The sequence below is a fragment of the Bombina bombina genome, chromosome 4 (assembly GCF_027579735.1).
Source record: "Bombina bombina isolate aBomBom1 chromosome 4, aBomBom1.pri, whole genome shotgun sequence".
In the NCBI taxonomy this organism is placed as follows: domain Eukaryota; kingdom Metazoa; phylum Chordata; class Amphibia; order Anura; family Bombinatoridae; genus Bombina; species Bombina bombina.
The window spans coordinates 494,135,090-494,162,461 of NC_069502.1; the positions used below are offsets into that span (position 1 = coordinate 494,135,090).

Here is a 27,372-nt window from a genome sequence, read left to right on the forward strand (position 1 = left end):
CCGCCCCGACATCGTCTCAACCTAAATTAAATTTATTAACCCCTATTCCGCTTAAATTAAATTTATTAACCCCTTTATTTAGGTTGTGACGGGGTCCAGAAGCGGCAGGATAGGAGTTAATAACCTTATTTAGGTTTGCGCGGGGTCCGGGAGTGGCGGGATAGGGGTTAAACATTTTAGTATAGTGGCGTTGTTTATTGACAGGGTATAAAGTTGGTAAAGAGCTGAATAGACGCGAGATCGATGACTGCTAGTTAACAACAGTCTGATGCTCATCACCGTACTTGGTGCGCGTCTTCTTGCCAGCTTTTTTTATAAATATGGAGAGCGTATTAAGGTCCACGGCCGTGATGTTAGATGAGCGTATTGGTGCTGGGGAATGCAGCATAGTTGGGGCTTTAATAAATATCCCCCTTAGTATCAATCCAGGGCATAACCTTATACCCATCCCTTTTTATTAATGCAGTGAATTCCCTTACACACGTCCATTGTTATTAATCCAGGGCATAACCTTATCCCCATCCCTTGGTTTCAATGCAGGGCATTTTCTTACCCCCATTATATGATATCAATGCAGGGTATTCCCTTATTCCCATCCATTGGTTTTAATTTAGGGCATCCCCTCACTCCCTACCCTGTACACCAATGCAGGGTAACATATTATTTCCATTCCTGCACATCAATGTAGGCCCACAACTTACACAACACCCCTGGGTATCAAAGCATGGCTATCCCCCCCAATTCCTGTGCACCAATGCAGGTCAACACTTTCCCCCTTATCACAGCAAACAGATCAATACAATGATGAATAGGTGGACGGATAGTACAGAATACAACTAGAGGAAAAAAAGAATTCTTGACTAAGATGCATGAAACCTTTAATCAGCCCTGGGAATGCCCACTAACAAAACTACATAAAATATAGGTGAAGCAATGTTCAGTGAAATTCAGACATTACAGCACTTTTAAAGTTAAAAAGTCCAGCAAAAAAATAAAGACATCTATATTACATTTGCAATAAGTTTGGGGTATGACATAGGGAAAACCATTGTGCCCCTTTTTCTAGGCTTTACAGTGAGACTTTTCAGCAACCACACAAGTGTTTATGGGGGATGGGGAGACAGAGGAATTGGGAGAGAGAGAAATTATTTAAAAGGGAAAATTAATACTATATTGCCCATGCAGTGCTTTTCTTTAAATATGATTAAATAAAACCACAAACTATCACTTAAGGGATTATGGTATTTTAAGGGCATCCTAAAATATTCACACATGTTTAAGAATATTATTGTTGAGATTGGCAACTCTATTCTTTAAGCCTTTTTACAATAGAAATTGGTATTTTTCTGGATATTGTACAGGAACAACTGAACATAATTTAATTTGATAACATCTGGCTATTAATATGAAAGTATCCACAAAGCCACCACTCATAAGTATTTATGCAGTCCACCACTTTTTTGTGGTTACACATGGGTTTAGCAATGACTGTGGGGATTTAATCTGTTTCCTTTATAATAATAGAATATGTATGAGGATTTCTTTACTAGCCAGAAAATCAAATGTTTCATTTGTAGCACAAAGAAATCAGAAGAGCTTGTACATATTGTTCTAGGTTATTGTTCAGATAGTCTGAGTAATGTTTACAGACAAAAATGTGTACATAATATGTGATCATTAAAGGGTCGGTGTACTTTATTTTTTTCACCTTAATTTGTTTCCAATTACTTATTATATTAGCTGCAGAGTATAAAATGTATGAAAAAATATTAATTCAAATGGACAGTAGTCTACAATAGAATTTTTATTTTTTTAAAAGATAGATAATCCCTTTATTACCCATTCCCCAATTTTGCATAACCAACAGTTATATAAATATACTTTATACCTCTGTAATTACCTTGTATCTAAGCATCTTCTGACAGCCCCCTGATCACATGACTTTTTATTTATTATGTATTGACTTGCATTTTAGCCAATTAGTGCCATGTCTGCCACAAGCCAGGGATGTTATCTATATGGCTCACATGAACTAGGACTCTACTGTTGTGAAAAGCAAATAAAAAAGCATGTGATAAGAGGCTGTCTAAAGTGGCTTAGAGACGGCATAACTTTAGAGGTTTAACTGTTATAAAGTATATTAATATATCAATGTTGCTTGTGCAAAGCTGGGGAATGGGTAGTAAAGGCATTGGGGCCTATTTATCATATGTCTGTCGAACCTGATACGCTCTCCGTATTCAGCATTGCACCAGCAGCTCTTGTGAGCTGCTGGTGCAATGCCGCCCCCTGCAGACTCGCGGCCAATCGTCCGCCAGCAGAGGGGTGTCAATCAACCCGATCGTATTCGATCGGGTTGATTTCTCAACGATTCCTGTCCGCCTCATCAGAGCAGGCGGACAGGGTTATGGAGCAGCGGTCTTTAGACCGCTGCTCCATAACTTGTGTTTCTGGCGAGTCTGAAGACTGGCCAGAAACACGGGTCTTTAAGCTCCGATCGGAGCTTGATAGATAGGCCCCATTATCTTAGACTGTCTCTTTAGGTTTGTTTCTGCATTTTCTTTTTCTTTAATCACAAACGATTGAATGGGTTGAGCTTACAGAGAAATCAGATCTCATAATTGTATCACTTTCTGCACACATATCTTCTTTATATTGTCTCTATTCCAGAGCCCAGAGAACAATTACAAATTAACATTTGATTACTTATGTCACCTACCTTCTACTGGGAGATTAAGTTCTTTTGCTGACTATGTTTACATGGCTTTTCTATAGCCAATACTTAAGTTTAGAAACTTTCAGTATAGGCAGGGATATCACAGGCAAAACCAGCTATATCAAATGCTGAAATAAAGGTAATTTCACTATTTGTAAACAATTTAATATACTCCAGCAGGTAAAATGGATCATTACAAACAAATTAAAGGGGAGAAACATGTAGGGTACACTGCCCTTTAAATAATGGTATTTTATTTGTGCTGCCCTAGGTACTGCAAAACCTGCTACCCCTCAAATCCCCACCCCCACACACTATTTTAACTTCTTTTTTGCTTCATGTTTTCCTCAGAACCAGGGACATTTTGGGGGTTATGCACCATCAATAAACAATCCTATAATATAAAAGGCCAAGAGTGTTTGACCAAAGCTTTCATGCGCAGTAGAGACTGCACAAGGACGAACACACCTGTCCTTCAACAGAGTCTCAGACTGACCTGGCATCTATGGCTGACCGGGCGTGGGGGTGTGTGACTCGGACAGGTCTGGGCGTGATGTGGGCAGGGCCGGGCGGACATGAGAGAACTCAAAAGAGGGGGGATAGAGATAGCAAAAGAGAAGGAGAGAGACAGAAAAATAGAGGGGGAGGGAGAGAAAAAGAAAGGGAGAGAGAGAGCAAAAGAGGGGAGATAGAGAGAGCAAAAGAGAGGGAGGGAGACAGCAAAAGAAAGGGGGGAGAAAGGGGAGAGAGAGAGCAAAAGCGAGGGAGAGAGACAGCAAAAGAGAGGGGGGGAAAAGGGAGAGAGAGAGCAAAAGAGAGGAGAGATGAAGCAAAAGAGAGGGGAGAGAGAGCAACAGAGATGGGAGAGAGAGCAAAAGAGAGGGGAGAGAGCAAAATAGAGGGGATAGTGATAGCAAAAGAGAGGGAGAGAGACAGCAAAAGAGATAGGGAAAAAAGGGGAGCGAGAGAGCAAAGGGGAGAGAGCGCAAAAGAGAGGAGAGAGAGAACAAAAGAGAGGGGAGAGAGAGTGCAAAAGACGGGGGGAGTAAGAGAGAGAGAAAAAAAGAGAGGGGAGAGAGAGCAAAAGAGAGGGAGAGAGAGAGAGCATAAGAGAGGGGGAGAGAAAGCAAAAGAAAGGGGAGAGAGAGCAAAAGAGGGGGGATAGAGAGAGCAAAAGAGAGGGGGAGAGAGAGAGAGCAAAAGAGAGGGGGAGAGAGAGCAAAAGAGAGGGGGGAGAGAGAGAGAAAAAGAGAGGGGTAGAGAGAGAAAAAGAGAGGGGGATAGAGAGAGCAAAAGGGGAGATAGAGAGCAAAAGAGAGGGGGACAGAGCAAAAGAGGAGGGGAGAAGTGAAAGCAAAATAGGAGGGAGAGAGAGCAAAAGAGGGGGGATATAGAGAGAGCAAAAGAGAGGGGGAGAGAGAGAGAGAGCAAAAGAGAGGGGGAGAGAGAGCAAAAGAGAGGGGGAGAGAGAGCAAAAGAGAGGGGGGAGAGAGAGAGAAAAAGAGAGGGGTAGAGAGCGAAAAAGAGAGGGGGATAAAGAGAGCAAAAGTGGAGATAGAGAGCAAAAGAGAGGGGGACAGAGCAAAAGAGGAGGGGAGAAGTGAAAGCAAAATAGGAGGGAGAGAGAGCAAAAGAGGGGGGATATAGAGAGAGCAAAAGAGAGGGAGGGAGAGAGACAGCAAAAGAGAGGGAGACAGACAGCAAAGGAGAGGGAGAGAGCGTTAAAGAGAGGGGAAGAGCGCAAACGATAGGGGGAGATAGCAAAAGAGGGGGGAGAGCGCAAAAGAGAGGGGGAGAGCACAAAAGAGGGGGGAGAGCACAAAAGAGAGGGGGAGAGAGAGAACAAAAGAGAGGGGGAGAGAGAGAGCAAAAGAAAGGGGAGAGAGAGAGCAAAAGAGGGTGGATAGAGAGAGCAAAAGAGAGGGGGGGGGAGAGAGCAAAAGAGAGGGGGGAGAGAGAGCAAAAGAGAGGGGGGAGAGAGCAAAAGAGAGGGGAGAGAGAGAGAGAGCAAAAGAGAGGGGAGAGAGAGAGAGCAAAAGAGAGGGGAGAGAGAGCAAAAGAGAGGGGGAGAGAGAGAGCAAAAGAGGTGGGATAGAGAGAGCAAAATGGGGGATAGAGAGCAAAAGAGAGGAAGAGAGACAGCAAAAGAGAGGGGGAGATAGCAAAAGAGAGGAGGGGAGAAGTGAAAGCAAAAGAGGGAGGAGAGAGAGCAAAAGAGGGGGGATATAGAGAGCAAAAAGAAGGAGAGAGACAGCAAAGGAGAGGGAGAGGGAGAGAGAGAGAGAGAGAGAGAGAGAGAGAGAGAGAGAGAGAGAGATTCAAGAATGACTAGACCGTTTAAAGTTGTAATTACGTATCTAGGTATTAATCTAAGCAAGAATCCAAAGTCATGGTATGAATTGAACTTTAAGCCAATCTTGCAAAAAATATATGATCAGCTCAATGCCTGGACACATCTTCCATTAGCTTTATCAGGAAAGATTGGATTAATTAAAATGATCATCTTCCCAAAAATACTCTATAAATTGCAGAATTTACCCCTATTATTAAAGAAAGCAGATATTAAATAATTCAATAAAAATATAACGGAATTTCTATGGGGAAAAAAAGAAGGAAAATTTCACTTCAAATATTATTATATTTAAAAGAACATGGTGGATTTGCACTCCCGATATTGGGAAATATAATTTAGCGTGTCTTGTTAAAATAGCGGCTGAATGACTGATGGATAAGGAATATTATACAGCCAAATCTTTAGAAGAAGACATAGTGAAACCCTATTCTTTAAAAGCTTTATTGCATACACAAATTAAAGATATTCCAAAGGAGATTAAAAGTATCAATTCAGTTATGGGTATTATAAAAGCATGGCAACAATATTGTAAGAAACTTAAAATTAACTATGCAGTGTCTAATTTTTTAACAAAAGTTGGCTATCCCCCATTTCCTGAGGCATTAAAATCTGCCGTATTCCATAGGTGGAAAATAATGGGCCTGATATACGTTAGACAAATGATTAATTTCATTACAGATATATCCCAGATCAAAACATTCGAAGAACTAAGACGCAAATTTGACTTACCCAGTAAAGATTTTTTTGCTTATTTACAATTGAGGAATCTTGTTAATAAACTATTACAAACCCAAAATAAAGATTGGGGTTGGCCCTCACTTACTCCTAATTTTGAATTATGTAAAATGGAAAATTTCTCCATAAAAAAATGGTACAAGGAGTCAGTACGACTCAAGGGTAATTTAAACCTACAATTGATTGTTAAAAAATTGCACCTGAAGGGAGTAATGGAGTGTAATGAAGAGTATATTCAGAATAGCATTAGCAGATTAAATAAGATATTTGTTTCTATTAATTATAGAGAAGCACATATCAACTTATTAAATCAAACATATCTTATGCCTTCGGCAATGGCAAGATGGAATAGTAAAATTCAAGATAAATTTGTTAAATGCGGTAGCAGAGGCGCTGACATTGTGCATTATTTCTGGGGTTGTACATTAGTCAGACAATATTGGAATAAAATAAGTTTTTGGCTTTTAGGATATTTAAAGTAGAGATAAAAATTTATCGAGATTTAGTGTTTTTTCTACTTCCCCCAAAAAACAAGGTTAAAAATAAGGAATTTATCAAATTGGTTATTGGTGTAGCTAGGTTTTTACTTCTGAAAACTTGGATTTCAAAAAAATTGCTTGCTACAGCCGAAGTAAACAATCGGATTTTTAAACAAATGACGTTAGAACAATGTATGATCGAACAAGATAAAACCAATGAAGTTGACAGATTCTTAAAAAAAATGGGAAATATTTATATATTCAAAGTCAGTAGAACTGCAAAAGAAAATTATATATCCACTTAGATCTACAGATTATTAACTCCCACAGATATATTAGGCTTAGATCAAGAGAAGGCTGAATTTTATTGGTTTTTATTTGGGTTTTTTTTTTTTTTTTTTACCCTCTCCGTTTGGTTTGCAGAAAATTTTATCCTTCTGGGGAGTAATCGTTTGTTTCATGGGTTATACAGAAATGGTTGGCCTCAAAAGTGGGTTATGGTATGTTAATGATTAAGGGCTCTGAGTGTGTTTTAAACCGGATGGCTTACAATGCATAAGAAAACTTACTTGCCTTTCAGTTTCATTTATTACATCGATAGTTTAAGATGTATATAACCCCCAAGTATGTAAATATGTTTCACCATCCCTCTTTCTTTTTTGTACCCCATATGGATCTTTAATAAAAACATTTAATAAAAAAAAAGAGAGCAAAAGAGAGGGAGAGAGACAGCAGAAGAGAGGGTGAGAAAGGGGAGGGAGAGAAAAATAGACGGGGGAGAGAGAAAAAGAGAGGGGGGAGTGCAAAAGAGGAGAGAGAGAGAGCATTCAAAAGAGAGGGGGGAAGAGGGAGAGAGAGAGAGCAAAAGAGAGGGGAGGTAGAGCAAAAGAGAGGGGGAGAGAGAGAGAGCAAAAGAGAGAAGGAGAGAGAGAGCAAAAGAGAGGGGAGAGAGTGCAAAAGAGAGGGGGAGAAAGAGAGCAAAAGAGAGGGGAGAGAGAGTGCAAAAGAGGGGGGAGAGAGGGGGAGAGAGAGAGCAAAAGAGAGGGGGAGAGCGAGAGCATAAGAGAGGAGGGGAAGAGAGAGCAAAAGAAAGGGGAGAGAGAGATCAAATGAGGGGGGATAGAAAGAGCAAAAAAGAGGGGGGAGAGACAGAGAGCAAAAGAGGGGGGAGAGAGAGAGTAAAAGAGAGAGAGGAGGGGGGGGCGGAGCCAGCAGCTCAAGAGACAGGACGTGTGTGTTTGAGGCTCCGTCTTAGAAAGCATCAAAAGTGGAATTAAAAATTGTGCTTAACAGTAAAAAGTATTAAACCTTTTCCCTGTTCGCTAAGCCATAACCTGGGCACATCAGGGGAAAGCTACCCCAAGTTCAGAAGAGACTTTTTATTTAGCCTGTAGTGTACAAGCTTGACCGGAGCAGCTGCGGTATTCACAGTAGGGGGAGCCGCCCTCCGGAGGGTCGGGGCTCCCACTTGGACAGAGACCTGTGGTGGAGAAGGGGGTCTTCAGGGGCCTAAAGGACTGAGTTACCCGCTGAACTGGCCCGGACATCTGGGGGCTTGCCCCGCTGCTCCTGATCTCACTCCCCAGGCGACGTCACCTTATATTCTGCTCCGGAGGGCCGGGGACCCGCTCCGGAGCATCTGCCTGCCAGTGGACAGTGGTTGTGGGATCGGAACACTTACCACCTTCCCACAGAAGACTCGGCGGCCGGGACTCGTGTGCGCAGGTGAGCAGCGCTGAGGAGATCAGAAGACCGGCAAAGTTGTGCGGCTGCACGAAATCCAGATTGGACGGAGGTAGGAGCTGACCGCTTCATCTGTGGGCTGCGGATCACCGAGAGATTGACCCATCTCCACTGATACTGGGGTACAAGTTGGTTGCAGGTGAAGGCGGTAAAAGGCGCAAAGGGCGCGAAAAACGGCCATCTTCGGCCTGCACCGCGGCCTCCATTGTAGCTGCATGATTGAGAAGGCCCTGTGATAAGGCTTGGCCGGAACCTTCATGCTGAAATTACAGCTGCTGGTATGATCGGAGGTGAGAGACCGGAGGCCTTGCTGATTTTGGGAGGCTACATAGAGCTGCCTGCTGGGCTATTCTAATAAAGGGAGCTGCATGTGGATGGGTAAGACCTTTCTATTTCCCTGATTAGCCCTGATTAGCCCACGACCCAGAGACTGGTATATACACACCTAATTAAGTCCCTGGCTGAGCCCATTGCTTACCCCATCACAGTATACATAGCTACCAGGGACTGAAGCGTCTCCATTAAGGGGTACCTGTGATTTTGCACGACTTAATTTTCTCTTCACCCCTAACTGCTGCAATACCCCAAGTAGGGCTCCTGGAACATTTTCCCTTTATCATCTGTGCCTATTACTGAGGCAATTTCTTGGAAGGGACAGTTGCCCACACAGAGACTTGGAAACATTAACTGCAAGTTTTGGGACTCAATGTTGTTTTCCTTTGTATTGAAAAAATGTTTATCTGTTAACCCTTGTTTCTCTCTGCAGGGCCTGTGACATAGCAGCATACACATTTGCTCTAAAAACAAATGCTAACTTGAATGCCAATCTATGTTACTTATATTGCTGATATTCTGTGTTGTTTTACTCTGCTATATCCCACACTTTTAGGTTTGTGCCACTTTACTGCAGGTATTACTGATTTGAATTGGGACACGCTGCATATATAATACAAGCTTTCTCTCCAGGTGTTCGGTGTGCTCTCTCCCCCCCTTTCCCGTCAGGCATTGCTGGCGGGTCATATCCCTCTCCCTTTTTCCTACATGGTCCTATGGTGACAACTCCCCTGGGAGAGGGCAGCATACTGGTTCCATAACTAAGGTGGCTTAATTCCTAGTTAAGTATTGTATACATTTTTTTTCTTTCATTGGCCTCTTACGGATAGGGGTGTCCCCCCCCCCCTTTTTATGGGAGACCATTATACAGTGTGCACATTCCTAGGTTATCTAAGTGAATTCGTTTACACTATGTCAGGTTAAGAAGGGCCCTATGAGCCCCCCCCTCCCCACATATTCTAAAAGGATAACATCTAATTATTAAACTTTGTAGTGGCTGTATTAGCAGTGTCGGTCCCAGCCAACATGTCACAACAGGCTAAGAAAAAACAAAAGGGCAACTTCGGGCCCAAGAAAACTGTGATAGACCATTTCCACCCACGTGGACGAGAGGGATCCGTCAGGTCGGAGGATGACAATTCTATCACTTCAGACACCCTAGAGGACCACACTGAGAGCAGGTTCCCTTCCTCCAATACTCCAAGCAGAAGCAAGGGGGACGCCCCGGCCTTACCGCTGGAGTCCATCCAGCGCATGTTCGAGAACCAAAACCAGACCCTCACTAGACGATTTGATAAACTCGAGAGATCGTTCGAGGATCTGAGACGTGATATTTCCTCCATCAGTGAGAGAACTGACACCATTGAAAGGAAACAGGAAGATCTCATGGTGGACCATGCTAATTGGGTGGGCCAGACACAAAGCCTGACAGACCAAGTGTCTTCCCTGGAAGCGAAGGTGGCAGACTTGGAGGACAGATATAGGCGAAATAATGTGAGACTTAGAGGAATCCCTGAGTCTGTTCTCCCGCAAGACCTAGAGGAATATGCTCATCGGCTTTTCCAGTCTATCCTTGGGCCTAATGCTGGAGATTTAAATAGAATAGACCGTATTCACCGGACGGCGCGACCTAGAAATCTCCCTCCTGGTAAACCTAGAGACACTATAGCCCGCTTACATTACTATTCATATAAAGACAAATTGATGAGAGCAATGCTGCGCTCACCGCAACTTAATGGGCAATTCAGAGAGGTCTCGCTGTTTCCAGACTTGTCTTCCTACACCTTGGCTCAAAGGAGAAGCTTCGCAGAGGTCACCAAGGTCCTAAGAAGCAACCAGATCAGATACAGGTGGGGATTCCCAACCAAATTGATAGCCACTAAAGATGGAGCTCAGCACATCATCCTGACTCCCCAACAAGGACAGGAGCTTATTAGGACATGGCAGCTGTTGCAGCGGGATAGGTCCCCGTCAGTCTCCCCGAGGAGGCCCCCCACGGTTCATAACGGGCAAGCCCGCCCACATAGACGAAGTCCAGAATTGAGGGCAAACGCCCAAGAATGGAATCCAGGAAGCCCATAGCCCTGGGACCGACCCACTGCTCTTATAGGCCGAATCTACTCCCACTCTCCTAATGGAACCTCCTTCTGACAAGATTGACTGCACAACCTAAGGGGTCCTTGGGGCTCCAGAGTTACTTGGGGCCTGAAGCCAACTCTTATAACTTATTTAATGTCTTTCATAGGGGTCCCACATGATTTGCTATTTTTATGTCCTTCTGGGGACACATTTAGGGGCCTCACCCACACAGCACATATAGGTAGGCTTCTAGAAGTTAATTGTAAATTGTATCATTGAATGTTCTCATGCTTCAGAAGCAACAGTGGTCAGTCTGATAAATCAGATTATGAGGTTAAGGATATTTAGGACCTATAAGAGTTATATTAGGTCACTGTTTTCTATATATGTCTATATCTGTTATTGATGTTGCCTTGTTACTTTTATCTGTTAAATTACCGGTTTTAGGGGGGGGGGGCTGTGGGTCTGTTGCTGGCTCCGCCCCCTCTTTCATCTCATCTTTCATCTCATCCCCCATTCCATTTCATCTCATTCCATTTCACTATATCCCGCCACGTTTCTCCTTTTCCGTTTCATCTTCAACACCTTAGTTCTCCCACTCTCTTCCTACTCCCCCCTGCCCCATACCCTCCTGTCCAGCCATCACCACTCCACCCCATTACCTCCTCTCCCACTTTACCCCATCCCGTCGCTCTTACCCCATTGTATGTCACATTATTTCATCCCACTACTCCCTCACTCACAAAAACTAAAATTCACCTGCGGCTAGGGGACTCTTGACCCTCCGTATACCCCCTGGCAGAGTAGAAAACCCTCTGCCATTCCGGGGCGGCGGGGCGTCTGGTCTGGTTGGATTTTCCCTACTAAAACCTACATCTTATAGCCTTCACCTCTTCACCTCTCTCTCCCCCCCCTTTTTTTTTTTCCCTCTCCTCCTTCCACCCCTATCCCCCTCCTTGCCCTCAGACGCCCTGCCGCCCTGCTGAGCTTTGCCTCTCCGATTATTAAACAAGGTATAACTTGCCTGGGCCTGGATGACTTTTAGAACTACATCATTACACCGCATAGTACGCAAAGCCCGAGGAGTTGGTCCATCCCAGGCAAGGCCCAAGTAGACTTCTAGTTAACTTCTTTTGGTGTATGTTACTTCACCTAAAAATATGGTTGTACTGAACTGATCATTGACAGGGACAAGCCCTCAGGTATTAAGCACTATTGTTGGTTTGTTGGCCTACAATAGAAAGTTCTAACGCAGTTAATGTCCACTGTCTGTTAAAGATGAAGTTATGTAAAAAGGAGGTATTATTCATGGCTATGCAACATCCTCTCTGGATGGAATTCAAGAAATCTATGTAAGTTTAAGGACATGCCTGTTACATTGGTCCTCTAATTTTGCTTTTAATGTATGTCTTACGGGCATGTTGCCGTGATATGCTTATGTAAATGTACTGTTGCTTATGTTATTCTACCTCAATAAAAAAGCATTTGGAAAAAAAAAAAAAAAAGAGAGAGAGGAGGAAAGAGCAAAAGAGGGGGGATAGAGGGAGCAAAAGAGAGGGAGATCGACAGCAAAAGAGATGGGGGAGAGAGCAAAAGAAAGGGGGGAGAGAGAGAGCAAAAAAAAGGAAGAGAGACAGCAAAATAGAGTGGGAGAGAGAGCAAAAGAGAGTGGAAGAGAGCGCAAAAGAGAGGGGGAGAGAGTGCAAAAGAGGGGGAGAGAGAGCGTAAAAAAGAGGGAGCAAAAGAGAGTGGGGATAGAGAGCAAAAGAGAGGGGGGAGAGAGAGAGCAAAAGAGAGGGGGGAAAGAGCAAAAGAGAGGGGGATAGAGAGAGAGCAAGGGGTGGACCAGTCAAGTGATAAATAAATAAAATGTTTTAGAACTTAGGAGTGAGAAAAAAAATCATACTATAGAATAAAGGCACAGAATGTTCTGCCTTCCACTCCCACTCCTTCTACCCTAAACATTACCATATCTTTTTACCATAACATCTAAAAAGGCAAAATTTGATATCAAACATTCTCCCAAGACTAAAAGTAGGTGACTTTTAAAAGGTAAATTACAATTTAAAATACAGGTAACAAAAAACATGAAGAAGTATCAGCTAAAAGTAAAAGGGACTTGGAGGTCGAAGCTAATTATTTATAATTTAGAGTGTATGAAATTAATATTTTTATATACACTACATTAAAAAACAAAAATTTTCCAATGTATTATTTATCACATTCATTAAAGAGACTGTAAAGTCAAAATTAAACTTTCAGATAGGGTATGCAATTTTAAACAACTTTCCAATTTACTTCTGTTATCATCAAATTTGCTTTCTTCTCATAGTATTCTTTGTTAAAGGCTAAACCTAGGTAGGCGCATACACTGAATTCTAAGCCCTTGAAGGCAGCCTCTTACCTCAGTGCATTGTATTAGCTTTTTACAGTTAGACACTGATAGTTCATGTGTGCCATATAGATAACATTGTACTCACTTGCATGCTGTTACCTAGGAACCAGCACTGATTGGCTAAAATGCAAGCCTGTGGAAGGAACTGAAATAGGGGGGCAGTTTGCAGAAGCTTAGATACAAGGTAATGACAGAGGTAAAAAGTGAATTAATATAACCGTGTTGGTTATGCAAAACTGGGGAATGGGTAATACAGGGATTATCTATCTTTTTAAACAATAAAACATTTCAAGTAGACTGCCCCTTTAACTACCCTTCCTATCCTTTGTTAAAACTTTCCATGAGAGCATACATAGGTAGGCTCAAGAGCATGCACTTGTATAGAGCACTATATGGCAGCAGTGTTTCTAACAATGTTATACATCTAGTGCTCAAAATATGTGCACACTCTTGAGTCTCCCTCAGTATAAGTAGCAGACCTACTCATCAGAGGGCCTTGGTTCAAATTGTTTTTTAGACCCCCCCCCAAAGGTAACTCAGTAGTAAGCAATAGTAATAATATACATGCTGCTCTGTATATTGAGGATAGACAGACAGACATGCAGACAGATAAGGGAGGCCTGCACTAATTAAAGGTTCCACTACATTAGGATTGTTCACATTCTGCATATATATATATATATATATATATATATATATATATATATATATATATATATATATATATATATATATATATATATATATATAGACTGGCTGCTATGGGCTCCTGCAGTACATGGGCCCCGGGGCCACTGCAACTGCTGCACCAATGGTAGTTCTTCCCCTGCTCAGTATGCTCTTATTAAAAGGAGCTGAGATTTAAAGGATACAAAAGAAATAGGCACAATTAATAGCATAAGTCAACTGGAAAGCATTATTTGAATTGTACAGCCTTTTTGAATCATGAAAGGTTAATTTTGACTTCCATGTCCTTTACAATACCACATCAATACTAGAGACACATTCTTAAAAAGGTTAGCTCTCTTACAAGCTCATCCATAGCATTCCTCCTCCTTATTGACTTGTAAGGAATGTAGCTTATAATACAGCATCATAATTTATTTTGCACTTCTCCCACTTAAGTATGTATTTGCCAAAGAAATCTAATTTGTGGAATATTAAATGTAGCAAGCATTCTTGTTACCAGCATAACGAAGAATAACATTTTGCATAGAATCTTATGACAATGCTGTCTAAACATTTTGTACCACAGGCCAAAATAAAAGAACTGTTTAATTGCAATTTTCAAGGAAGCAGAGATAAGCTAATAAAGCAACTGAATATCATGTACAAATAAAAATCCTTATCACTAAAATACCATGATGTCATTCAGTTCAGTTCCTTAATACAACAGTACATCAACACAGCATAAAAGTATAACAAAGGAATTTCTTTTTAAATGCTGAAGCATTAGACTGTGACAAATATCAACAAAAAATGTACTTTTTTTATTTTAAAAATATTTAAGAAAAATGAAAGCAGCACAGCCAAGGAAAAGGTATAAACAAGACAGACCTGAGAACATGGTGGGAATTGGTTGTAAAAGAACAAGTTTCAAGAATCCTTGAGCACCGCTGAATGAAGACGTGCAAACAGCATACTCTATTAATAAATCCATGTCCCAAATAATAATTGGAGTCATGGGGTGACTTCTAGATATCATAAATCATATTAATGACCAATAAGGAATGTGTATTCCCTATTACACTTACCTGAACAGATTCCTCTCTTCCAGAATACTTTCCAATCTGAGTCTTCCCACTTATGAAAATACCTATAACTGGGAGTAGTTTCCTTGTTTCAATTTCTTGGTCATCCACATACAAGGTTACATCATCTTCTGTAACCAATAGTCGCATCTGGTGCCAACCCTCATCAAATAGTTTCTGTTTTAAATGAAAAATGAATTTTGTTTGTTTGTTTGTTTTTTAATAAAACAGCTCATTATTTAATAAGTAGATATTTAAAAGTGTTTCTTTCTTCTTTTTTTTTGGCTTGCAAGGAAAGGAGAAAATGAGCCCCCATAATGTTCTGAGTTTGTGATTATATTATGATTATATTTCTGATTATATTATCAAGAACATTGCATTAAAACTTCATTGATTCAGGGACTGGCTGCCTGTTTTTGTTTTCTATTATTTTGGAAGTCCATTAAGAAATAAACTTTTTATATAGAAAGTTTACTGTTTGGAGATAAACTTGTTTATAATTCTTACTGTTAATAGTGTAATAAACAGTTTCCTGATGACAGATCTAATTATCCTATTGACTCAACACATGTGAAGCTAATCTGTCAATATCTTGTAGCACTCTGACCCCCACCCCTTATCGCTTAAATTATTCTGCCTAGGTCTATGTACTAGAGTATGTTTATGTTAAGAATATTACATTAAAACAATATGGGCTAAAGTTCTAATTTAATATGCGCCCGTAAGGGGGCAAATTTGCCCGTTTATGGGCGAGTGTTAAATAAACAGCTATTAAAAGTGCCTGGTTAATTCTACCGCAAGCTTGCGGTAGCAATTAGCGCTAGAATACATTAACCAGAGATCAGATCTCTCGTTAATGAAAAAAATGTCCATTCATTTCCCCCTAAATAAATTATATACTTCACTTATTAATAAAAAATATATGAGGTGTTAGAAAAAAACTACACTGAAAAGCACTGTTAATATGTGTATGTAAACATATAAGCACATACATACTATGCGGCACATTTATCAAGCTCCGTATGGAGCTTGTGGGCCCGTGTTTCTGGCGAGTCTTCAGACTCGCCAGAAACACCAGTTATGAAGCAGCGGTAACAAAGACCGCTGCTCCATAACACTGTCCATCTGCTCTGAGCAGGCGGACAGGAATCACCGGAAATCAACCCGATCGAATACGATCGGGTTGATTGACACCCCCTGCTGGCGGCTGATTGGCCACGAGTCAGCAGGGGGCGGCATTGCACCAGCAGCTCTTGTGAGCTGCTGGTGCAATGCTGAATATGGAGAGCGTAATGCTCTCCGCATTCAGCGAGGTCTTGTGGACCTGATCCGCACTGTCGGATCAGGTCCGCAAGACCTTTAATAAATATGCCCCTATATACAGGGAGTGCAGAATTATTAGGCAAGTTGTATTTTTGAGGATATATTTTATTATTGAACAACAACCATGTTCTCAATGAACCCAAAAAACTCATTAATATCAAAGCTGAATAGTTTTGGAAGTAGTTTTTAGTTTGTTTTTAGTTATAGCTATTTTAGGGGGATATCTGTGTGTGCAGGTGACTATTACTGTGCATAATTATTAGGCAACTTAACAAAAAACAAATATATACCCATTTCAATTGTTTATTTTTACCAGTGAAACCAATTTAACATCTCAACATTCACAAATATACATTTCTGACATTCAAAAACAAAACAAAAACAAATCAGTGACAATATAGCCACCTTTCTTTGCAAGGACACTCAAAAGCCTGCCATCCATGGATTCTGTCAGTGTTTTGATCTGTTCACCATCAACATTGCGTGCAGCAGCAACCACAGCCTCCCAGACACTGTTCAGAGAGGTGTACTGTTTTCCCTCCTTGTAAATCTCACATTTGATGATGGACCACAGGTTCTCAATGGGGTTCAGATCAGGTGAACAAGGAGGCCATGTCATTAGATTTTCTTCTTTTATACCCTTTCTTGCCAGCCACGCTGTGGAGTACTTGGACACGTGTGATGGAGCATTGTCCTGCATGAAAATCATGTTTTTCTTGAAGGATGCAGACTTCTTCCTGTACCACTGCTTGAAGAAGGTGTCTTCCAGAAACTGGCAGTAGGACTGGGAGTTGAGCTTGACTCCATCTTCAACCCGAAAAGGCCCCACAAGCTCATCTTTGATGATACCAGCCCAAACCAGTACTCCACCTCCACCTTGCTGGCGTCTGAGTCGGACTGCAGCTCTCTGCCCTTTACCAATCCAGCCACGGGCCCATCCATCTGGCCCATCAAGACTCACTCTGATTTCATCAGTCCATAAAACCTTAGAAAAATCAGTTTTGAGATATTTCTTGGCCCAGTCTTGACGTTTCAGCTTGTGTGTCTTGTTCAGTGGTGGTCGTCTTTCAGCCTGTCTTACCTTGGCCATGTCTCTGAGTATTGCACACCTTGTGCTTTTGGGCACTCCAGTGATGTTGCAGCTCTGAAATATGGCCAAACTGGTGGCAAGTGGCATCTTGGCAGCTGCACGCTTGACTTTTCTCAGTTCATGGGCAGTTATTTTGCGCCTTGGTTTTTCCACACGCTTCTTGCGACCCTGTTGACTATTTTGAATGAAACGCTTGATTGTTCGATGATTACGCTTCAAAAGCTTTGCAATTTTAAGAGTGCTGCATCCCTCTGCAAGATATCTCACTATTTTTTACTTTTCTGAGCCTGTCAAGTCCTTCTTTTGACCCATTTTGCCAAAGGAAAGGAAGTTGCCTAATAATTATGCACACCTGATATAGGGTGTTGATGTCATTAGACCACACCCCTTCTCATTACAGAGATGCACATCACCTAATATGCTTAATTGGTAGCAGGCTTTCAAGCCTATACAGCTTGGAGTAAGACAACATGCATAAAGAGGATGATGTGGTCAAAATACTCATTTGCCTAATAATTCTGCACACAGTGTATATATATTTTCTTATAAATATATATTTTACATTTGCTGCCCAACACTGCATGACTTATCCAGTGCGCTGCGCTAGGTTCTTTGCTATGTCTGACGGTATCAGAACAAGGCTCCCATTGGAGCCTATGGAAAGCTTCCAGGCAATGCGAGCGTGAGGTCGAGGTCGCATTGGGCTTAACTTGTAATACCAGGGCACACTTGAGAGTGGAGCGCAAATATTGTGCTCACAAAAGTGCAATTTTGCACTCTACTCATAATCAAGGCCTAAATACATAAAAAGTATTAAAAAGTTATGGTAAAAAATAATTAGCCTATATTTGAATATTCATCTATGTAGTGCTTATACAACAACATACATCCCCAAACATACATCCCCAAGTTATTTATTTTTTGGTTTCTTAATTTTTATCATTGACAATAAAAATAAATCAAAGCAAATTTGATAATATAAATAAAAGAGAAAACTATTTAACCCCTTGGAGACCAAGGATGTATCAGGCATGTCCTACATTGGGTGTCAGTTAATGACCAAGGACGTGCCTGGCACTTCCTCTGGGGTTTCAAGCACTGGAAGCGATCGTAATCGCTTCCAGATGCTTTCATGGTATTGCAGCAATGCCTCGATGTTGAGGCATTGTGCAATACCCTTTTTTAGGCAATCGATGCAGAGAGGGCTACTCTGTGGCCCCCTCTGCATTGGCCAGGGAAGGTGCTTATTGTTGGTGGCGTGGGAGGGATCGGAGGGAAGTGGGTGGGCGGCCCATCACTGGGGGAGGTGGGAGGAGGGCGGCCGGGGATGTGAGAGGGGCGGGAGGGTGTGTGAGAGGGGCGGGCGGGGACCGTTAGGCTACAGAAAGTCTGCACTTTAGTGCAACATGAAGAAGGGAGAGGGGGTATTTTACATTTAGTCCCATGGGAAATTAGCTGGGAGGGGGGAGGGAAGTGACCTGGTAGGGGGGTAGAGAAATGAGGGGGGGCAGCTACACTATAGAAAAGAAAACATGACAAAATGGGTACTGGCAGACAGCTGTCAGTACCTAAGGTAAGGGGGGAAAGTACACCTCAAAAAATATATAGTAAAAAAAATATATATAATTTTTTTAACCCTTTTATTTTATACTGGCAGACTTTGGGGGTGGGGGAGGGAAGAGAGCTGTTTGAGGGGGTTAGGGAGGGATCAGGGGGTGGGATGTGTCATATGGGAGGCTGATCTCTACACTAAAGCTAAAATTAACTCTACGAGCTACCTAATTAACCCCTTCACTGCTGAGCATAACACAAGTGTGGTGCACAGCGGCATTTAGAGGCATTCTAATTACCAAAAAGCAACGCCAAAGCCATATATGTCTGCTATTTCTGAACAAAGTGGATCCCGGAGAAGCATTTACAACCATTTGTGCCATAATTGCACAAGCTGTTTGTAAATAATTTCAGTGAGAAACATACGGCTAGATTTAGAGTTGGGCGGTAGCCGTGAAAACCAGTGTTAGAGGCTCCTAGCGCTGGTTTTTACCGCCCTCTGGTATTTGGAGTCAGTCAGGAAAGGGTCTAACGCTCACTTTACAGCCGCGACTTTTCCATACCGCAGATCCCCCTACGCCATTTGCGTATCCTATCTTTTCAATGGGATCTTCCTAACGCTGGTATTTAGAGTCGTGGCTGAAGTGAGCGTTAGAAATCTAACGACAAGACTCCAGCCGCAGAAAAAAGTCAGTAGTTAAGAGCTTTCTGGGATAACGCCGGTTTATAAAGCTCTTAACTACTGTGCTCTAAAGTACACTAACACCCATAAACTACCTATGTACCCCTAATCCGAGGCCCCCCCACACCGCCGCCACTCTATTAAATTTTTTTAACCCCTAATCTGCCGCTCCGTACACCGCCGCCAGTTACATTATCCCTATGTACCCCTAATCTGCTGCCCCTAACATCGCCGACCCCTATATTATATTTATTAACCCCTAATCTGCCGCCCCCAACGTCGCCTTCACCTACCTACAATTATTAACCCCTAATCTGCCGCTCCGTACACTGCCGCCAGCTACATTATCCCTATGTACCCCTAATCTGCTGCCCCTAACATCGCCGACCCCTATATTATATTTTTTAACCCCTAATCTGCCCCCTCCAACGTCGCCGCTACCTTACCTACACTTATTAACCCCTAATCTGCCGACCGAACCGCACCGCTACTATAATAAATGTATTAACCCCTAATCCGCCTCACTCCCGCCTCAATAACCCTATAATAAATAGTATTAACCCCTAATCTGCCCTCCCTAACATCGCCGACACCTGCCCTCCCTAACATCGCCGACACCTAACTTCAAACATTAACCCCTAATCTGCCGACCGGAGCTCACCGCTATTCTAATAAATTTTTTAACCCCTAAAGCTAAGTCTAACCCTAACACTAACACCCCCCTAAGTTAAATATAATTTAAATCTAATGAAATAAATTAACTCTTATTATATAAATTATTCCTATTTAAAGCTAAATACTTACCTGTAAAATAAACCCTAATATAGCTACAATATAAATTATAATTATATTGTAGCTATTTTAGGATTAATATTTATTTTACAGGCAACTTTGTAATTATTTTAAACAGGTACAATAGCTATTAAATAGTTAATAACTATTTAATAGCTAAAATAGTTAAAATAATTACAAAATTACCTGTAAAATAAATCCTAACCTAAGTTACAATTAAACCTAACACTACACTATCAATAAATTAATTAAATACAATACCTACAAATAACTACAATGAAATAAACTAACTAAAGTACAAAAAATAAAAAAGAACTAAGTTACAAAAAATAAAAAAATATTTACCAACATTAGAAAAATATTACAACAATTTTAAACTAATTACACCTACTCTAAGCCCCCTAATAAAATAACAAAGACCCCCCCCAAAAAAATGCCCTACCCTATTCTAAATTAAAAAAGTTCAAAGCTCTTTTACCTTACCAGCCCTGAAAAGGGCCCTTTGCGGGGCATGCCCCAAATAATTCTGCTCTTTTGCCTGTAAAAAAAAAACATACACTACCCCCCCCCCAACATTACAACCCACCACCCACATACCCCTAATCTAACCCAAACCCCCCTTAAATAAACCTAACACTAAGCCCCTGAAGATCTCCCTACCTTGTCTTCACCATGCCAGGTTCACCGATCGGTCCAGAAGAGGGTCCGAAGTCTTGATCCAAGCCCAAGCAGGGGGCTGAAGAGTGACTTCCATCCTCGGGCTGAAGTCTGGATCCAAGCGGCGGCGGAAGAAATCCATCATGGGGATGAAGTCTTCTATGAAGCAGCATCTTCAATCTTCTTTCTTCCGGAGCCATCATCTTCCAGCCGACGCGGAACATCCTCTTCTACCGACGCCTACTCGCCGAATGACGGTTCCTTTAAATGATGTCATTCAAGATGGCGTCCCTCGAATTCCGATTGGCTGATAGGATTCTATCAGCCAATCGGAATTAAGGTAGGAATATTCTGATTGGCTGATGGAATCAGCCGATCAGATTCAAGTTCAATCCGATTGGCTGATCCAATCAGCCAATCAGATTGAGCTGGCATTCTATTGGCTGTTCCGATCAGCCAATAGAATGCAAGCTCAATCTGATTGGCTTATTGGATCAGCCAATCGGATTGAACTTGAATCTGATTGGCTGATTCCATCAGCCAATAAGAATATTCCTACCTTAATTCCGATTGGCTGATAGAATCCTATCAGCCAATCGGAATTCGAGGGACGCCATCTTGAATGACATCATTTAAAGGAACCGTCATTCGGCGAGTAGGCATCGGTAGAAGAGGATGTTCCGCGTCGGCTGGAAGAAGTTAGTTTATTTCATTGTAGTTATTTGTAGGTATTGTATTTAATTAATTTATTGATAGTGTAGTGTTAGGTTTAATTGTAACTTAGGTTAGGATTTATTTTACAGGTAATTTTGTAATTATTTTAACTATTTTAGCTATTAAATAGTTATTAACTATTTAATAGCTATTGTACCTGTTTAAAATAATTACAAAGTTGCCTGTAAAATAAATATTAATCCTAAAATAGCTACAATATAATTATAATTTATATTGTAGCTATATTAGGGTTTATTTTACAGGTAAGTATTTAGCTTTAAATAGGAATAATTTATATAATAAGAGTTAATTTATTTTGTTAGATTTAAATTATATTTAATTTAGGGGGCTGTTAGTGTTAGGGTTAGACTTAGCTTTAGGGGTTAATCCATTTATTAGACTAGCGGCGAGATCCGATCGGCAGATTAGGGGTTAATTATTGTAGGTAGGTGGAGGCGACTTTGTAGGGGGCAGATTAGGGGTTAAGAAATATAATATAGGGGTCGGCAATGTTAGGGGCAGCAGATTAGGGGTACATAGGTATAATGTAGGTTGCGGCGGTATACGGAGCGGCAGATTAGGGGTTAAAAAAATATGCAGGGGTCAGCGATAGCGGGGGCAGCAGATTAGGGGTTAATAAGTGTAAGGTTAGGGGTGTTTAGACTTGGGGTACATGTTAGAGTGTTAGGTGCAGACGTAGGAAGTGTTTCCCCATAGTAAACAATGGGGCTGCGTTAGGAGCTTAACGCTGATTTTTGCAGGTGTTAGATTTTTTTTCAGCTCAAACAGCCCCATTGTTTTCTATAGGGGAATCGTGCACGAGCACGTTTTTGAAGCTGGCCGCGTCCGTAAGCAACGTTGGTATTTAGAGTTGCAGTGGCGGTAAATATGCTATATGCTCCTTTTTTGGAGCCTAACGCAGCCATTCTGTGAACTCTAAATACCAGCGGTATTTAAAAGGTGCGGGAGAAAAAAAGCACGGGTAGCTAATGCACCCCTTTGGCCGCAGAACTCTAAATCTAGCCGATAAAGTTTGTGAAAAAGTTAACTTTTTTTTTATTTGATTGCATTTGGCGGTGAAATGGTGGTATGAAATATACCAAAATGGGCCTAGATCAATACTTTGGGTTGTCTACTACACTACACTAAAGCTAAAATTAACCCTACAAGCTCCCTAATTAACCCCTTCCCTGCTGGGCATAATACATGTGAGGTGCGCAGTGGCATTTAGCTGCCTTCTAATTACCAAAAAGCAATGCCAAAGCAAAAAATGTCTGCTATTTCTGATCAAAGGGGATCCCAGAAAAGCATTTACAACCATTTGTGCCATAATTGCAAAAGCTGTTTATAATAATTTCAGTAAGAAACCTACGACTAGATTACGAGTTGTGCGTTAGGGTAGTTAATAACTATTTAATAACTATTCTACCTAGTTAAAATAAATAAAAACTTGCCTGTAAAATAAAAATAAATCCTAAGCTAGCTACAATGTAACTATTAGTTATATTGTAGCTATCTTAGGGTTTATTTTACAGGTAAGTATTTAGTTTTAAATAGGAATAATTTAGTTAATTATAGTAATATTTGTTTAGATTTATTTATATTATATTTAAGTTAGGGGGTGTTAGGTTTAGGGTTAGACTTAGGTTTAGGGGTTAATAACTTTAATATAGTGGCGGCGACTTTGGGGTCAGCAGATTAGGGGTTAATAAATGTAGGTAGGTTGCAGCGATTTTAGGGCCAGCAGATTAGGGGTTAATAATATTTAATTAATGTTTGTGAGGCGGGAGTGCAGCAGTTTAGGGGTTAATATGTTTATTATAGTGGCGGCGACGTTGGGGGCGGCAGATTAGGGGTTAATAAGTGTAGGTAGGTGGCGGCGACATTGGGGGCGGCAGATTAGGGGTTAATAATTATAATGTAGGTGTCGGCGATGTTAGGGCGGCAGATTAGGGGTTAATAAATGTAAGATTAGGGGTGTTTAGACTCCGGGTTCATGTTGGGGTGTTAGGTGTAGACATAACTTTTATTTCCCCATAGGAATCAATGGGGCTGCGTTAAGGAGTTTTACGCTGCTTTTTTGCAGGTGTTAGACTTTTTTTCAGCTGGCTCTCCCCATTGATTCCTATGGGAAAATCGTGCACGAGCATGTTACACCAGCTCACCGCTGACTTAAGCAGCGCTGGTATTGGAGTGCGGTAATGAGCAAAATTTTGCTCAACGCTCAATTCTTGCCTTTTAACGACGGGTTTCTGAAAACTCATAATACCAGCACTGTAGGTAAGTGAGCGGTGAGATAGCCTCTAACGCAAAACTCGTAATCTGGGCCCTAGTTTGTGAAAAAGTGAAAAAAAAATGTTTTATTTGATCGCATTTGGCAGTGAAATGATGGCATAAAATATACCAAAATAGGCCTAGATCAATACTTTGGGTTGTCTACTACACTACAGCTAAAATTAACCCTACAAGCTCCCTAATTAACCCCTCAACTGCTGGGCATAATGCACGTGAGGTGCGCAGAGGCATTTAGCGGCCTTCTAATTAACAAAAAGCAATGCCAAAGCCATATATGTCTGCTAATTCTGAACGAAGGGAATCCTAGAAAAGCATTTAGAAACATTTGTGCCATAATTGCACAAGAGAAAACTAAAGTTTGTGAAAAAGTGAACGATTTTTTTTATTTTATCGCATTTGGCAGTGAAATGGTGGCATGAAATATACCAAAATGGGCCTAGATTAATACTTTGGGTTGTCTGCTAAAAAAAATATATTCATGTGAAGGGTTATTGAGAGATTCCTGACAGATATCAGTGTTACAATGTAACTCCCTAATTTTGAAAAAAAAAAAAAAATACTTTGGAAAGTGCTATTTGTATTTATTGCCCTACAACTTGCAAAAAAAACCAAACAACATGTAAACATTGGGTATTTCTAAACTCTGGACAAAATTTATAAACTATTTAGCATGGGTGTTTTTTAATGGTTGTAGATGTGTAACAGATTTTGAGGGTCAAAGTTAGAAAAAGTGTGTTTTTTTCCATTTTTTCATCATATTTTATATATTTTTTTAAAGTAAATTATATAGTATAATAAAAAATAATGGTATCGTTAGAAAGTCCATTTAATGGTAAGAAAAACGGTATATAATATGTGTGGGTACAGTAAATGAGTAAGAAGAAAATTACAGCTAAACACAAACACTACAGAAATGTAAAAATAACCCTGGTCCCAAACGGTAAGAAAATTGAAAAGTGCTGTGGTCACTAAAGGGTTAAAATATGTAATGAGATTGGGAGTGGACGTCACCAGATGGGGGCGTGACCTACAGCCATTATAGTTTATGTCACAGTTACTGAGTCTGATGTGTTGTTCAGTCTGTAAACTATATGCTCTGCAATAAAATAGCGTTGTACCTTCTATGCTGTGTCCTGCATCTCATGACAGTGTCAGAAGTAATTGCCTGCGCTTCTGTTTCCTGATTAATGATGATGTCAAAATTTACTCCATCTGAGCCTTTTGATTTTTCTCAGCCTGCAGCTTGGCCCACATGGCATCAGCGGTTGCAACGCTTCAGAATTGCTTCCAAGTTGGACAAGGAGAGTGGTGAAGTACAAGTTAATTCTCTTTTATATTCTATGGCTAAAGATGTGGAGCCAGTGTTGATGACTTTACTTTCCAAAAAGCAGAAGAGTTTGACTTTGAAATAGTCATGAACAAACTCAATGCTCACTTTGTACCCAAACGTAATGTGATTCATGAGAGGGCCTGTTTCCATAAACATGTCCAGCGTGTGGGAGAATCTCTGGAGTCATTTGTGCACAGCCTGTATGAACTAGCTGAATTATGTGAGTTTGGTGTTGCTAAAGAAGAGCAAATCAGAGACAGAATAGTTATAGGAATTGCAGATGTTGAGGTCTCACTGAAGCTACAGTTTGAGGCTGAATTGACATTGGATGGGACTATTAGGATGGCTCGCCAGAGTGAACTGGTGAAAAGCAAAGTCCTTATATGAGGTCTGAGAGTATTGTGGATGAAGTGCAGCAGTTCAGGAGAGCTGCAGGTGAAAGACAAAGTGTTAGCGGTAGACCAAGGGCAGCAGATATGCCCAGAAGTGGATGGGTGCAGCAGGCTCGCTGCATGAGGTGTAACTGTACCCATGATCAGAATGTAATATGCCCAGCTAAAGATAAAAGATGTAGAAAGTGTAACCAAGTAGGCCATTTTGAAGTGGTGTATAAAACTGAGTCCATTATGGATATGCAGGAGGATAGTGACCAGGAGGCTCAAGAAGTGTCCTTTGTAGGGTCTGTTGTCGAACGGTCCGGTTCAGACGAAGATTGGCTGGTTACCCTTACTGTGATGGAAGCCAAGGTTGCCTTCAAGATTGACACCAGAGCAGACATCACTGTTATGTCCCTTGCAGCATTTATAAAACTGCCTCGACAGCCACAGCTGGCAAAAGTTACAACGAAAGTTCATAGTCCTGGAGGCCGCATCCATTGTGCAGGGAAATTTCTTTCTAGTACAAACAGAGGAAATTCCACATGTGGGTACATGTAATTAGAGGACAGTGTGTTAACAACCTATTGAGCAGGAAAGCAGCCTGTGGTTTGGGCCTTGTTGCCAGAGTAAATGAGATTACGGAAGACATTTTTGGTGCATTGGGCCTGCTAAATTGCAATCCAGTCCAAATATCACTTAAAGTTGATAAAGTCCCATACAGCATTACTACTCCTCGTAGAATTCCATTCCAGCTCGTGCCTCAAGTGGAGAAGGAACTTCTGCGTATGAAGAATATGGGACATAGCTCAGAAACTGGCTGGGGTGAAGTTCTTCTCTACACTGGATGCTTCCAGCAGCTTCTGGCAGATACCTCTAGACCCAAAGTGCCGCAAACTGACTACCTTCATTACACCGGTAGGTCTGTTTTGCAAACCCCCCTTCGGGATATCCTCTGCTCCTGAAATCTTTCAAAGAGATGAGTTCCCTCCTAAGGGACCACGAGGGCACAGCAGTCATCATGGATGACATTTTAGTGTCTACACTGGAAGAACATGATCAGCGATTGAGCTGTGTGCTGTGCTGCACACCATTAGAGAATCCGGGCTGAAATTAAATAAATAAAAATTACATTTTAGAAAATCCGGGCTATGTTATTTTGCGTAACCAAAGAAAGTAGGCAAACTGCAATGAATCCTTGTGCAATAAAATTAGAATTAAATCTTCACCAGGACCAATATTTAACACATCCTTATATCCCCCCCCCCCTACCTCTAAAGCATGATGGGATTACCTTGAATGTTGGTCTGTGCTGCAAAGATACTGGAGCTCATCCTCTCCATAGCCAGGCTCTGTCCTAGAACTCCACAAGTTCTTATGTTATTTTGGGCATATCATCAATGGAGATGGCATCAAGTACGACCCTGATAAAATCCTTGCTATTGAACAGATGAAAAGTCCTTCTGATGTACACGAACTGAGACAAATATTGGGCCTTGTGAATTATGAGGGAAGGTTCCTACCAGATGAATCCACAGTAGTACACCCTATCACCGACCTCCACAATAAAAAGCTTTTATACAGGTCAAGTCCCTGCTGGGGTGTGCCCCAATGTTGGGGTTCTACAACCCTTCTAAAAAGACCATGGTTAGTGCTGATCCAAGCAGTTATGGGTTAGGGGCGGCTCTCCTGCATCTGAATGAGAACAAAATTCACTCCATCGCCTACTGTTCCCATACACTGATAACTGCAGAATTGAAATATGCCCAAATTGAGAAAGAGTGCCTGGCTGCAGTTTGGGCCTGTGCACGCTTCCAGTGTTACCTAGTGGGTTTGGAGAAATTTAGTCTTGAAACTGACCATAAACTACTAGTCCCTCTAATCAATTCCTATTACAGGGAGTGCAGAATTATTAGGCAAGTTGTATTTTTGAGGATTAATTTTATTATTGAACAACAACCATGTTCTCAATGAACCCAA

At 41.3% G+C, this 27,372-nt stretch overlaps 1 protein-coding gene across 1 annotated transcript in view; it reads right to left on the reverse strand.

The window, feature by feature from the left end:
* Nucleotides 1-27,372, reverse strand: part of LOC128656477 (collagen alpha-1(XXI) chain-like) — a 788,552-nt gene that overhangs the window by 519,870 nt on the left and 241,310 nt on the right. Inside the window, exon 6 of the mRNA XM_053710398.1 lies at nucleotides 14,588-14,761. Coding sequence (XP_053566373.1) covers nucleotides 14,588-14,761 — 174 coding nt within the window. The remainder of the gene's footprint in view (nucleotides 1-14,587; nucleotides 14,762-27,372) is intronic.